We start from the raw sequence: 12,309 nt of genomic DNA on the forward strand, positions 1-12,309 counted from the left end.
GTAGCAATGCCAGGCGTGATCACAATCGCAGTCTGGATGGTCACACGCATTTGAGAAATCGCTGGCGGCAGTAATCACGCAATGAGCTGGGAGATGACGGCCAAAGGAGCGATTATAGAATCGATTTGGCTGAAGACACAATATTTTGTCGCTAAATTTGCAGCAAGACACTGGAAAGCGCGGATCGATGTAGATGCAAGCGTGCAGAAGGGGCCAAAGAGGTGCAAGGTTCCATGCAAATATGGATGGAGTGGTTATTGTCTCAGGCAGTTGCAGTCGGGGTGATGCAGAGGAAGAAAGGCAGGCAACCGCGACGCATTTTCATCACCGTCACGTTTTCTCCTCCTTCACTGTCGAAGAACAGCAACAAAAGTCAAACGCAGAACAACGCTGAGCAAAATCAAGATGCAAATATCGGCACAATAGGAATGCGATCAAAAATAGAAAACCGGCACAGGAGCATCATGTACTCACCTCGTTTGATGTAGGGGAACCAGCCGCAAGCACAGCAGTTGAAATCGAATACGGCGATCCAAAGACACAAGGAGATTATTACGACTCGAGAGATCTGAGAGCGAGTGCGATAACCTTCGAGGATTCGAAGGACCGACAAAATGGTCGAGGTTGTAGAGGAAGGAAGTCGACGTGAACCCAAGAAAGTAAGAGGAGAAGCAGAGGAAGGGGAGTCTAGGAACTAAGTACCTTGTAAGTGCGAAGTGTGGGTGCTGCGAAGAGACCCATAGAAACTAACGACAGGGGGGTATCAGATGGGAATCTCGTCCTCACGACCTCACCCGCCCACTGAATTTCGTTGCCAATTGAACGGGGGCCGGTTTTCAATTTCCATCACGACGGGAGGCTCACGCTCACCTCACCTCACAGGCTCGCTCTCCGTAGCGTACATAGCGGAGCGGATGGACATACAGCGGGCAGCACAGCACACCCTTCCTCCACCACCCCAGGAGTCAGGACACCCTCTCACAGGGTGATTTTGTCCTCTAACCACCCTGGTTGGTACCCTGGCTGGTTCGTACGGCGGCTGACTAGTTCAAGGGGTGCAAGTATCCTGTACATTGCGACCTCTTTGGTTGATGTGGATCATCGAGGTGGACCCTTGAATGGATCTCCTGCGACTATCCCAGCGAGGGTCCAGGCCGACGATGAGGGATTCACATTCAGCAAAGAATCGCCCAGTAACAGTTCCTGAAATGTTTCCAACATGCAGCGGACTGGCACCTCAATCTCTTGCAGATTCATAGAGGCAATGCATTCTTCGCAGGCATAGTCGCTGCACGCACTGGTAGGCGAGGTCATCAGCGATTGATTTTGTGCATTGAAGTCTACGGATACGGCAGCGGTTGAAAATGGAAAAAATAATACCGATTACAATGACAACGACGATAACGACATCGACTAAAGAACGGCCGTGGCTTTCCACTGCAACACCCTGCTTAGCTTCACTCGCATCAGTCTTCACTCACCGTCCGTGCCTTTACTGCGTAACTAGAGCCTTTCGCCTGTCTATATTGGTCTTTTCAGCCAATCCATTCCTTGTGCCACCATATATCAACTTTATCACTTTTTTCCTCAGGGATTTTCCATACTCACAGACCTCAACTCCGCATTTTCGCCTCTCTCGTACTTGACAGTCTTCATCGCCAAAGTCGGTCAAGCTGAAAGACCCATAGTTATATCATGGCCGACTTCATAAACGCATCAAATGACAGCATTGTTCAATATTCGACAATGCGAGACTGGCCTCAGGTCTGACTCAACCCCGCCACCTTCGTATCTGGGGTTTAATATTTAAGAAGAGCTGAGCAAGACATCATTAAAGCCTCCTCTCAGGATACCAGACCATCTGATACCTTCCTCTGACTGAGGTTCAGGAGTGGCTGAAGAACATGGCTGGATAAGGACTGTCAGTTTGATGTTGTACCGGGCACGCCGCGAGCTCATGATAACTTGTGGTGAATGACAGAAGAGACAGCACGCATCACCGAGCCGCGCCGCCAAGTCTTCGGAGGTCTTAGTGGGGTTATCGTTGGTGGGGGTGTGCTTGGCGTTTGACCAGGATAAGGGAGGATATGGCTAGAGGCACAGGGACTCGGACGAGTCACAAGCGAGAATCCAAGTGCTGTGCTTGAGATTGGTGATAACCGTTCCGCTGAAATCACCATTTCAGCGATAGTCGCAAGCCGCTTATTTCCTTTAGGGGAGCCTAGGGACGTTGCATTGTCGGGACTTCAGTCCCTGATGGGCTCTTAGTGCTGGACCTTCATTTCCAGCAGCCCACCAGGACCAGTCCAGGCTTGAATCCTTTCAGCAGTAACCAAACCACCATGATAATATTACGACGATACCAGAGGCACACTGGCCAGTACGGTCAGGATAAAGATCGAGTACATGCATACGCATCAGCCATTGCCTATGCTCAGCGTTCCATACCAGAGACCAATGTCTCACGGACCATGGCCACGAGCATTGACGACCAAGCTTATCAACGCCATAATTTTATGTTGTTTTCGTTGTTTGTTTACTTAGCGACGGGCACGCCGTTCTCGAGCACAGCTGGTGTTATCGGCGGTGCCCCAAAGTGACATAGTACTCAAGAAAGGGATTAAGCATCCGCAAGATGGACAGAGAGTTCGCAATGCACCACTGGCGTTGTTGCAACGGGAAAATGTCACACTTTGTTTTCTCTTTGCGACATGGTTACTTGACAGCCGAAATTCTGAAATTCCCTGCTGGTGGAGCGCCGGCATTTGGTAGAGATTATGCATCGAGCAGCGGGAGAAGAATGACATGCAGTTCTTGATTACACTGATTCGCGTGTGGTTCTCTTGTCTGTTCGATGACGGCCCTGATGTGATACAAAACCTCGCACATCATGTTAAAATATCCCCATGTCGGCTGGTCTCCTTAAGCGAAACTCAAGATATACCACGCCGCTGTTTCAACAAACAATATTGCTGGCGGGTGGCTTATTACATTACTACTGTGAATACATACAAAGGAACAACATATCGTTTATAATGGATATCGCAATGACTAGCCAACCGTTACATGCTGTCAACTTCAAACACCGAAATACCACCATGATCAACCACCCACACCAACCAAGCGACTCGACCATTCCATGGCTTCATCATTTCTTGATTAAGAAGCAATCAGCAGCACCATCACACGCAACATCAACACCGAACCCACCTGCAACCCAACGCGTCACGGTCAGATGGCTGTCACGACTATCGATGGCACATCTAAGACACGGCCGTCACGCAGCACAGCTATTCGCTACCACGAGACCTCCGACCACTTTCCAGACATTTCCCTCAATATCTTATCTTATGCTTATACCACGCGCATCTCGTCATGAGGTTTAAGCGTGTGGAAAAGAACCCTTTCTCTCTGTCACCACGGTACCTCTTTCGCCAAAACACCCCTTGCTCCTCTTCATTGGCGTTTGATCTGTCGAGGTTATGGTCCATGATGACTAGGTATCCTCGCATCTGCATCTTTGCTGCGCCTTTGAACTTTGCGGAGCCTCTGGCCATTTCATATTGTCTTGGCGTTTTAGCTGGAGTTATGTCATACCTCCACTAAAGCTCATTGACATTAATCTATGATTGGGGAAGTCGAATGTCATCTTGCTTGGAAGGGCCTCGAGAGTACCTGGTCGAAGTTCCACTCCAGATGTTAGGTAGCGGATACTTGTGGCCTGCAGGCTGTTGAGCTAGCTATCTTTTGTCCCTGCTCATTAGTGGATGCTCATCCCGCTCCGCTGAACCATTTCAAAAATGCTCAAACTCACGATGATCTTTAAACAATCTCAACATCTGCCAAGACAAATTCAAAGCTAATGAGCATCGCCGTCACTACGATAAAAGAGGTGATCAGTGTTGGATTATCACTACATCGGCTTTATTCTTATCGTATCAGTTTGCAAGAACCCCATTTTACTCACGACTACACAGGTCGATCCTGTTCATCTTCACTCTATGTGTTACTTGGTTCGGCATACCCAATACAGTGGTAGATGGCCAACAGGCGCGGTACCCTACGATGTCAGAGACTGGAACAAATTCTACTTTACATGGTGTTGTTACGCAAGAAATCGCAAGCCAAGTCCTTGTGGAACTGAGGCGGCATGGCTGTGTTTGCTAAGACGCCAGTGAATCCTACGCCGCTTACAAGAGTCGTAACGCGGCCCGTAACATGATAGTTACTAGGTGAAGATTAACACTAAGCACAGTCGAGATGGACTCAAACAAGACCACGAAAGAACTATGGCCATATCGAAGTTCAGATATCCAGACGATAGCTCTGATGAGTCTACGGCCAGAGACAAGGTCTAGACCATTGAATTCAAAGTCAACATCAGTCTTCCTGCCCAATTTGGCAATGTGTCTTGGGTGGGCATACAACGTTCGACATATAAGCCGCTGCAGGAGAATATCCTTTCTGCAGTCATGGTCACAGACGCGGTTTGAGCAGGGTGCAGCCGTCAAATGCAGCTCAAATGGCCGTGCTTGGTCATACTAGTATTTTCGAGAAAAATCGTGAAGTATACGTATCAAGCCCCAAATTCTACATGTCGAGATCTCAACGCTTTTCGGAGATGTTCCTCTCTTTCTGGCAAGAAGATCCAGCAACACAAACAAGGGTCCCAGCATCTAAGAGCCAGGACATCCTTATCGTGCACTGACCATGATCTGGTGTAGCCCATCTATATAGGATTGGTCCGAGTCATGTTGTCTCAAAATTGCTTTTTCCGATGATAGACATTCTTGAGGAACCATGTTCCATCCAGCTTCAATCTGGGGAAACAGTTTTAACCGTGAGTCAGATATAAATTCCTCAGATCACTTCTCATACCATGTTCCATATTTAAACTCTTCGACGCGGCCTAGTGGAGCTAGTGTCCTTGAAAGCGGACAAAAAGAAGCCATTCTCGAACTTGTAATGCATAGCCTTGGATTGTCTCACTCATTCCTGGGATCCAGCAGTTCACACTGGTTTCATGTTGTTTATTCTGTCACGAGTCGCTCATCACAAGGGATCAACAAGCGAAACAAATGCTCCGTTATAACATGCTTATGACCTGTCTCGAATTTGGTTATGTTGAACACACGCCACTACTGAGACTTGAGACAATCTACTCAGATGCTAGCGGACAGAGGATCTAGAGTGTGTGTTAGAGATCCATCCTTCTTTTGGCAAATAATAGAAGTTTCTGTCCCTCCAGCATGCCTCATCAATTAGATGGTACTCTTTGCCATGTAATTGGATCGGTGACTTTGCGCCCTCATCTCGTCTGACTCTTTGCGCTACTGGCGGATATTCTAGAAATCAAGGGATGGCAGCTAACCAATGATGAACAAGAAACCACCATGCCCAGATTGCAACAGAGAGCACATGATGCACAATCTCGCATTCCTCACTCTTGATTTGGGGCTGGCAGAGTGGCAGCTCGGTCGATGACCGTGCTAAAACGATCGATATTTCTTCCTCCGCCCATCATATTCTCTCACCGCTGCTCTACCCCCACGACTTCTAGGGTCAAATCTTCATCCCCCAGAATTCAAAGATGACATACATGATGCCAGAAGAACGACATTTCAGATATTGCTGATTCACTGAGCGTATTCTGCAGACGCCTCAGGTTGATGTGGCTGCAATTAGATGAGATGCATCTTAAGTGTTCTTTTCATATTCCATGGGCTAGATGGGGTTGCAATTACCACCGATATCGTTTGAATGGATGAAGCCTCCAGCACATGTCATTCAACACACACGGTGCCCCCTCTGTAAGAACATCTGCACAATACCCCTCGATCTGGTGGGGAATTGTCCAATCTCCTTCGACGACATGCCACCTTTGCATCTCAATGGAAGGGCCCCGGCTTCAATGACGAAAGGGCCACCGTTCACCAAATGACAGGGCATTTCTTTTTAGAGATCTGGCATTTACAGAAGGCAAGTAGTGGATAAGTTAGTGATTGTAAAATTATCACAGGCTCTATCTACTAGACTATTGTCTTTTGCTCCGAGCCACCCGTAGCCTGCACACACATCATGACTTTGATCCATGTTTTTTCGGATCCCGTCAAAGGTTCGATAGGGAGGATGATTGCGTGTGACCATGTTTCACCAGCGCCTGGGACAAACATCTAAATAGATATTATAACGCCCCGAAATTGAAAGACAAAGAAGATGTTACATTTAGTGCGGGTCACTGTCGTCGAAGCCCACGGCGGCTTTCTGGTATCGGATCAAGGCATGCTCACACATAGTTTGTGCAACGAGAGGTATCCATCAACTTTCATCAAGGCATAGTTGAGTTAAGTCGGTTGTCCGCGATTTATCCCGACTTACAAAACCGAGCATCGGATATGGAGTTGCGGCATCGAGATGCTCAGTGTACCGCTTACACCAAGCTTTTAACTCGAGGAGATGGATGGCACGGCCCTTCTGTGGCTCCTTTAGTTCACGGACTCTCATATTAGTCACAACTGTCAGACGTTTGGTGGCGGGCACCAATGGACCCTTCATGAAGAGGACAAAGCCTCCAAGTTGGAGTCCAGATTTGGGGTTGATCTTCATCTCGACAAAAAAGTTTCCAAGATTATCGCCCGCATCATTTAACGCGCTAAAGAACAAGGGTCCCCTCGTCTTGTTCTGGTGCCAGTAGTGGGACGCTTCAACCTCACCGTAACCCACATCCAGGCTGAGCCAACCAGAGAGTCCCTGGCTTTATGACGTCAAGCAGATGTTGTTGACAAGCATGGATGCTGATATTGGGCTGATGCATCGGCAGTTAGACGTCGGCTTTATTCTTCAGGGTCCAGCGAGGATTAAGAGCGTCAGTGCAACTCAAACTCTAACTCGCACTCCCTGATGAATCGGACCCTGATATACAGGGGATCGACTGCTGATCTCACAGTCTAGCAGTATCATGAAACATCGTCTTATCCGAAGAAAAGATGCGCGATGGAAATTGCTATGGCATGATCTACCGTCAAAATCGAGTGACATTCATCGCCCGTTGGACTTAAAATACCTTAGACAAAGCAAATAAAGGAACGACCCCGCCAGACCCCGCCTGCGCACGTCAGTGGATCGCGAATTTGGTGCATCTGGCGCTTGTGGCTTTGTCAAGGATAGCCTCGTTTCTATTAAAGCTGAGGCTGGCTGACCGCTTACCATGAGATTGGACGGCATTGATCTGGAGGGGTAAGTTTCTCGTCTTGTTCCAGGTTTTTGGAGACCCATGGGGAATTTTTCCACTCCACGATATTCTCGAAACTGGGTTGTATTCGATCCACTCAGACCCAGAGTCCCTCTTCCAAGTCGCTTGTCCATGCTGTGCATACGCGCCTAGCTTACATACATGTTCCCGGCATAGAAGCCTCTAGCCTACGTGTAATATCCGATTTGAGGGTATTTCCATGTACGATTCACACTCCGAGGATCGTGAATGGTCCCGGGGTTATGTGCTGGCCATTTTCTTGTGGGGGAATTCGACTGGCAGACGTCAGTGCCGGCGTCAAGTTTGACGTGATCTCTAGTACAGCCGAGTTCCATGCATTGCATGGCAACTTCAACTAGCATGCTCTTTCTGGCGGTGTCTGACCAAGATTCAGTGCCAATCGGTTTGCAAGTCTCGGATATCACGAGGGAAGGCGAATATCAAAATGTAGTGCACTCACTTAAATGGAGTATTCCATGGACCTTCGAAGCGGCATGTGGGTATCTTTAGATCTCATGTTCTGCACGTCGTCTTACAGGACAGTGTCTTGTATTATCTACTTACTCTTTGATGTAGCATACCTGCACCTGGAACTGTGGATATGTGATAATGCAATCAGCCTCGAATATACGCATTGCGTTCTTGTCCGCCTCGGTCTCAGCCGGTGTGGTGTCAATTTGAGCGATTTGTATATGGCAACACCTTGTATCGACCAGGAACGTTGCTTTCTTGCAACAGTCCCGTTTGGTTGACCAGCTTAGAGCTTGTGTGCCTGATAGATCGGTCGATTCTATCACGGGGTGCGAAGATTTCTCTTTCACGAGTGCTTGAGTTGTGTAGACTTGTTCGCTTCCATCGTGGTGTGTTACTTGACCCCAAGATTCTCTCAGGTTGAGATGCTGAGCTATCGTACAGTTCTATAATATGCTCGGCCCATACATCGTATGTTCTTCATAAATATTGTATACAATAAAAGTACAGGCTAATGAGACACCCCAACTCTTGAACGAGATTCGTTGGGTTTGGGTTTGGGTCTTCACCGTGATTCTCTAGGGTAGGCGGCTCAAGACTGGATATCCACAAGCTTCTCCAACGTCCTGAATCCATCATGAGCAAAGCCCTTGGTCACGTCCACCTTGTAGCTCTTGCCGTCAACTATGATGAAACCAAAGCCCATATCAGTCCACGCTGATTTGACACCGTCGAACATGGCTGCCAGGGTTCGACCCATTCTTCGGAAAGGCATTGTGAAGATGTGCTGCATGTCGAACTCGTGCAAGGCCTTTTGCTGCTCCTTCGCCTTCGCCTCCAACTCTATGCGCCTCAGTTGAGGCACATACTCATCTGGCAGCGAGAAGCGCGTCTTGAGAGCAATGTCGCTAACCGGAGCGACAATGACCTTGGGTTTGAGGAATGGGACCATTCTCTTAACGGTGATTTCCAACTGCAATGGCGTGGTGGGAGCGATCTTGGATGCCTGGTAAGGGAGAACGCGTATCTGTCCAACAATGTTTGGGGTCTTTGCGATCATGAATGTTCCCATGGAAGCGAGCAGTAGATATGCTGTTCCGAACACAATACCAATCCATTGCGGTACACCTTCAGGCTGCTGTACTACCAAATGTGTAGTAGATCCTGTCCAAGCAAGTAGAAATAGCCCACTCGACCAGCAACCAAAGTAAAACCAAAAGTGTGAGGGACCTTCGTAGAGGACGGTTGGGGTTGGTTTTGAAGCGAGACTCTTGATGAAGGCGTATCGACTAGGCGCCATTTGAGCAGCGGAGGCAGCAGCGGCGGCCCTCGAGGCCGTAGGAGATCGAGCTGCTTTCACAGCAGGCCCGGCAGATCGGAGGACGGAGGTACTGAAGAAACGGGATCGGAGGAGGACGGACTCGGCACGAGGTGCAAGGAGGGGCCGGAGGCCGGGGAGGCAGAAGCCCCTTGCGAGGCCAGCCATTGCGGGAATTGAGCTCCTCGGAGGTGGATGTGAGAGAAGCGACACCAAAGAAGCTCACGGGTGGCGGGAATATTTTGGTTTGCTCAGTGATGCTATCCAATTGATATCGCTAAACGATGGTGGGCTGAACTTTCAAAAATGAAGCTATTTGGAAATTCCGATCGGCAATAAGCCGGTAATAGTTGGTTCCTGATCGGACAACTTTTCGCCGCAACCCGAGGAGATAGCCAAATTCAACGGTTGAGATGGGCTTGGTTATGGCATAAGCTTTGAGAAGAATCAATTTATGAAGGAAACACTTACTTGAAGAAATAATTCTGAACAATCATTTTTATCCTAATCTGTCTTCTCCGATCGTAGTAAAAAGTTTATGTATAAGTCGCGCCAAAAATTTCCAAACTGTCGGACCCACTAATAAGGATATCTCAACAGCTCAATCCCTCAACACCCCGAGGTCGCTCTTACGTGCACCGAAAATCTCCCTCAACCACCTCATCTCGCCATCTTCACCCTCAATCGAGCTGTGCAATGGCCTCTCTTACAGCAGCATGCAGGGCATCTGCCCGAGCTGTTACTGCTCGGTCCGCTATTGCTCGTGGTACGTCCCGTCCATTTCCTCATGTTGAAAAAGCCCCTCGGACCCTTTTGTCGCGCACCGACTAACACATCATCTTCTGCTGTAGGCTTCACCACCTCGACGCGATGCCTCGCCGCTCAGAACTTCACCATGCCGGCCCTCTCGCCCACTATGACCGAGGGTAACATTGCTTCATGGAAGGTCAAAGAAGGGGAGTCTTTCAGTGCCGGCGATGTGCTGCTCGAGATTGAGACCGACAAGGCCAGCATGGATGTTGAGGCCCAGGACGATGGTATCATGGTCAAGATCATGGCTGGTGATGGAAGCAAGGCTGTTCAGGTTGGATCACGCATTGGTGTCATTGCTGAGGCTGGCGATGATATCAACTCCCTCGAGATCCCCGCCGACGAGCAGGCCAAGGAGCAACCCAAGGAACAGTCCAGCGCCCAGGCCCCCAAGGAGAGCACTGCCCCCTCCGAGTCGAACCCCGTCGAGAAGAAGAGCGCGAAACCTACTGGCAACGATACCTACGAACACAAGTATCCTCTGCTGCCCTCAGTTGGACACCTGATCAAGGAGAAGGGTATCAGTGAGGCCGATGTCAAGAAGATCAAGGGCACTGGTCCTCACGGTCGATTGCTCAAGGGCGATATCCTTGCCTACCTTGGAAGCATCAACCCCGAGACTCCCGCTGCCAACGAGGTCAACTTCAACAACTTGTTCCACCTCGACCTCAGCAACATCAAGGTCGCTACCAAGCCTGCTCCTCCTTCCAAGCCTGTTGAGGAGGCTAAGGCTGAGGCTCCCAAGGCCCCCGTGGTCGAGAACCTTGAAGTTTCCATCCCTATCACTCTGACAAAGGTCGTTGAGGTCCAGAAACGAATCCACGAGACCCTCGGTGTCTTCCTGCCCATCTCGACCTTTGTCGGCCGCGCCGCTGAGGTTGCCAACGACGACCTCCCTCCTACCAAGCGTGCCCCTACAGCCAACGAGCTTTTCGACCAGGTTCTCGGCCTCGATAAGATCAAGGCCGCTAAGGGTTCTCGCGGTGTCTACCTGCCCCAGATCTCTGCTGTCCCTCCCACCTCTCTGCTCACTCCTCTCCCCTCCGCCCGCAAGCAGACTGATATCATTGACATCCTCGCCGCGCCGAAGAAGTCCGCCCCTAAGCCCGCCACCATCCAGACCGTCCCTGGTCTGTCCAGCGGCACCAATGTGTTCACCCTTGTGGTCCCCAAGGCCGAGGAGGAGAGAGCACAAATCTTCCTTGAGCGTTGCAAGGTGATTCTTGAGGAGGAGCCAGGACGATTGGTGTTGTGAGCTTACGAAGATTCCCTGTAATATATCGATTTTTTTTTTGCTATAGACAATGGCTAGTAATTGCGCTTGGAACGCACTCTTGGTATTATGTCTACGCCTTTTCAGTGGTGTTTTGCCAGATAGCTAGAACTACAAATCCAATGATGAAACATGTTTGATGCCAGAAACACATCTCTAATAAACTGGTTCTTTGTCCCATTTGGTGCTGGTATATCGCGTTGTTCGTGTTGTGTTGAAGTCCTTAAAACTAGAATATGACTAGTCTTTGCATGTAGCGAGCCCTCTGCCCAGAATGGGACTTCGGTGAGTCGGCTTCCCAAGATAAAAAGTTCCATGGGCAAAAAAAGGCTCCGAAAATAGAACTATCGAGTATCATCTGCCTAAACAGGATGACAGGATGACAATGCTGTGTTCATGAGATAGGACTCATACTTCACTATTGAATGCTTACAATTCCGTCTATACTATTTTGAACAATTGTACTAAATCCTAACCGATCACTTCGTAAGCCTGCCCTGTTTCATATCGCTACCATGTATTCTTATCCACTACCCAGCCAAACAAATCACCATCTTATGGAAAAGGAGTATTGTGTAACCTTGAGATACCAGAGCCTCAAGGAGCAAGAAAACTTCTAATATCTAATAAGGGTGTTAAAAATAACTCATCTAAAGGCCTACTAAGTATATGCTAAACTTGCTAAGTCTATCCTAAACCTATCTAAGTTTTTTATCACTTAGGATATAGGTCCTAGGTTTTCTTGCCTTCCCTAGCAGAGTAAAGATGCAAACTGTTATGTACAGCCATTTCCACACTTTCTATTCATTTTGAGCTCCTCTGCAGTAAAAGTATTCAGCCAACATCCCTTCGATCTGGTCCACACCATCGGAGCATTGGATCGAACGGATAAGTAGTTCCCGTCTGCAAGGTTAAGCAAACCAGCATAAGTTCCTAGACATTCTTCAATCTTTAGTAACCGATCGGCATTCGGCTGAAGGCGAGACTATCAAATTAATTCAACTTTATTGTGGAGTTAAATGGGAAATGCCGAAATGCCAAGCTGCAGCTTAGATTGTGAATGTATCTCCATAGGCCTGCATGTACTGTATGTATTCGTCATGTATTAACGTTAGTTGGAAGCTATTGTTGTTGTGAGACGTGTCATAGCCCGTAGTAGTGTCTTTAATGCAAGAGATTGTGAGG

At 48.6% G+C, this 12,309-nt stretch overlaps 3 protein-coding genes across 3 annotated transcripts; 1 reads left to right on the top strand and 2 right to left on the bottom strand.

Annotated features, from left to right (window-relative positions):
• Positions 1–6,029: 6,029 nt before the first annotated feature.
• Positions 6,030–7,365, bottom strand: BKA55DRAFT_534237 (uncharacterized protein; the record flags this gene model as incomplete). Its single annotated transcript, XM_046189574.1, has 4 exons — positions 6,030–6,173; positions 6,379–6,754; positions 7,064–7,152; positions 7,207–7,365. The coding sequence occupies 4 exons, from the start codon at positions 7,363–7,365 to the stop codon at positions 6,030–6,032; spliced, it is 768 nt and encodes a 255-aa protein (XP_046055279.1).
• Positions 7,366–8,315: 950 nt separating this feature from the next.
• Positions 8,316–9,209, bottom strand: BKA55DRAFT_589863 (uncharacterized protein; the record flags this gene model as incomplete). The annotated part of the gene is made up of 2 exons (XM_046195007.1): positions 8,316–8,866; positions 8,954–9,209. The coding sequence occupies 2 exons, from the start codon at positions 9,207–9,209 to the stop codon at positions 8,316–8,318; spliced, it is 807 nt and encodes a 268-aa protein (XP_046055280.1).
• A 528-nt stretch (positions 9,210–9,737) lies between these two features.
• Positions 9,738–11,106, top strand: BKA55DRAFT_589864 (uncharacterized protein; the record flags this gene model as incomplete). The annotated part of the gene is made up of 2 exons (XM_046195008.1): positions 9,738–9,807; positions 9,893–11,106. The coding sequence occupies 2 exons, from the start codon at positions 9,738–9,740 to the stop codon at positions 11,104–11,106; spliced, it is 1,284 nt and encodes a 427-aa protein (XP_046055281.1).
• Between the last annotated feature and the right edge of the window lie 1,203 nt (positions 11,107–12,309).

The sequence above is a fragment of the Fusarium redolens genome, assembly GCF_020744475.1.
Source record: "Fusarium redolens strain MPI-CAGE-AT-0023 chromosome Unknown BKA55scaffold_2, whole genome shotgun sequence".
Lineage (NCBI taxonomy): Eukaryota > Fungi > Ascomycota > Sordariomycetes > Hypocreales > Nectriaceae > Fusarium > Fusarium redolens.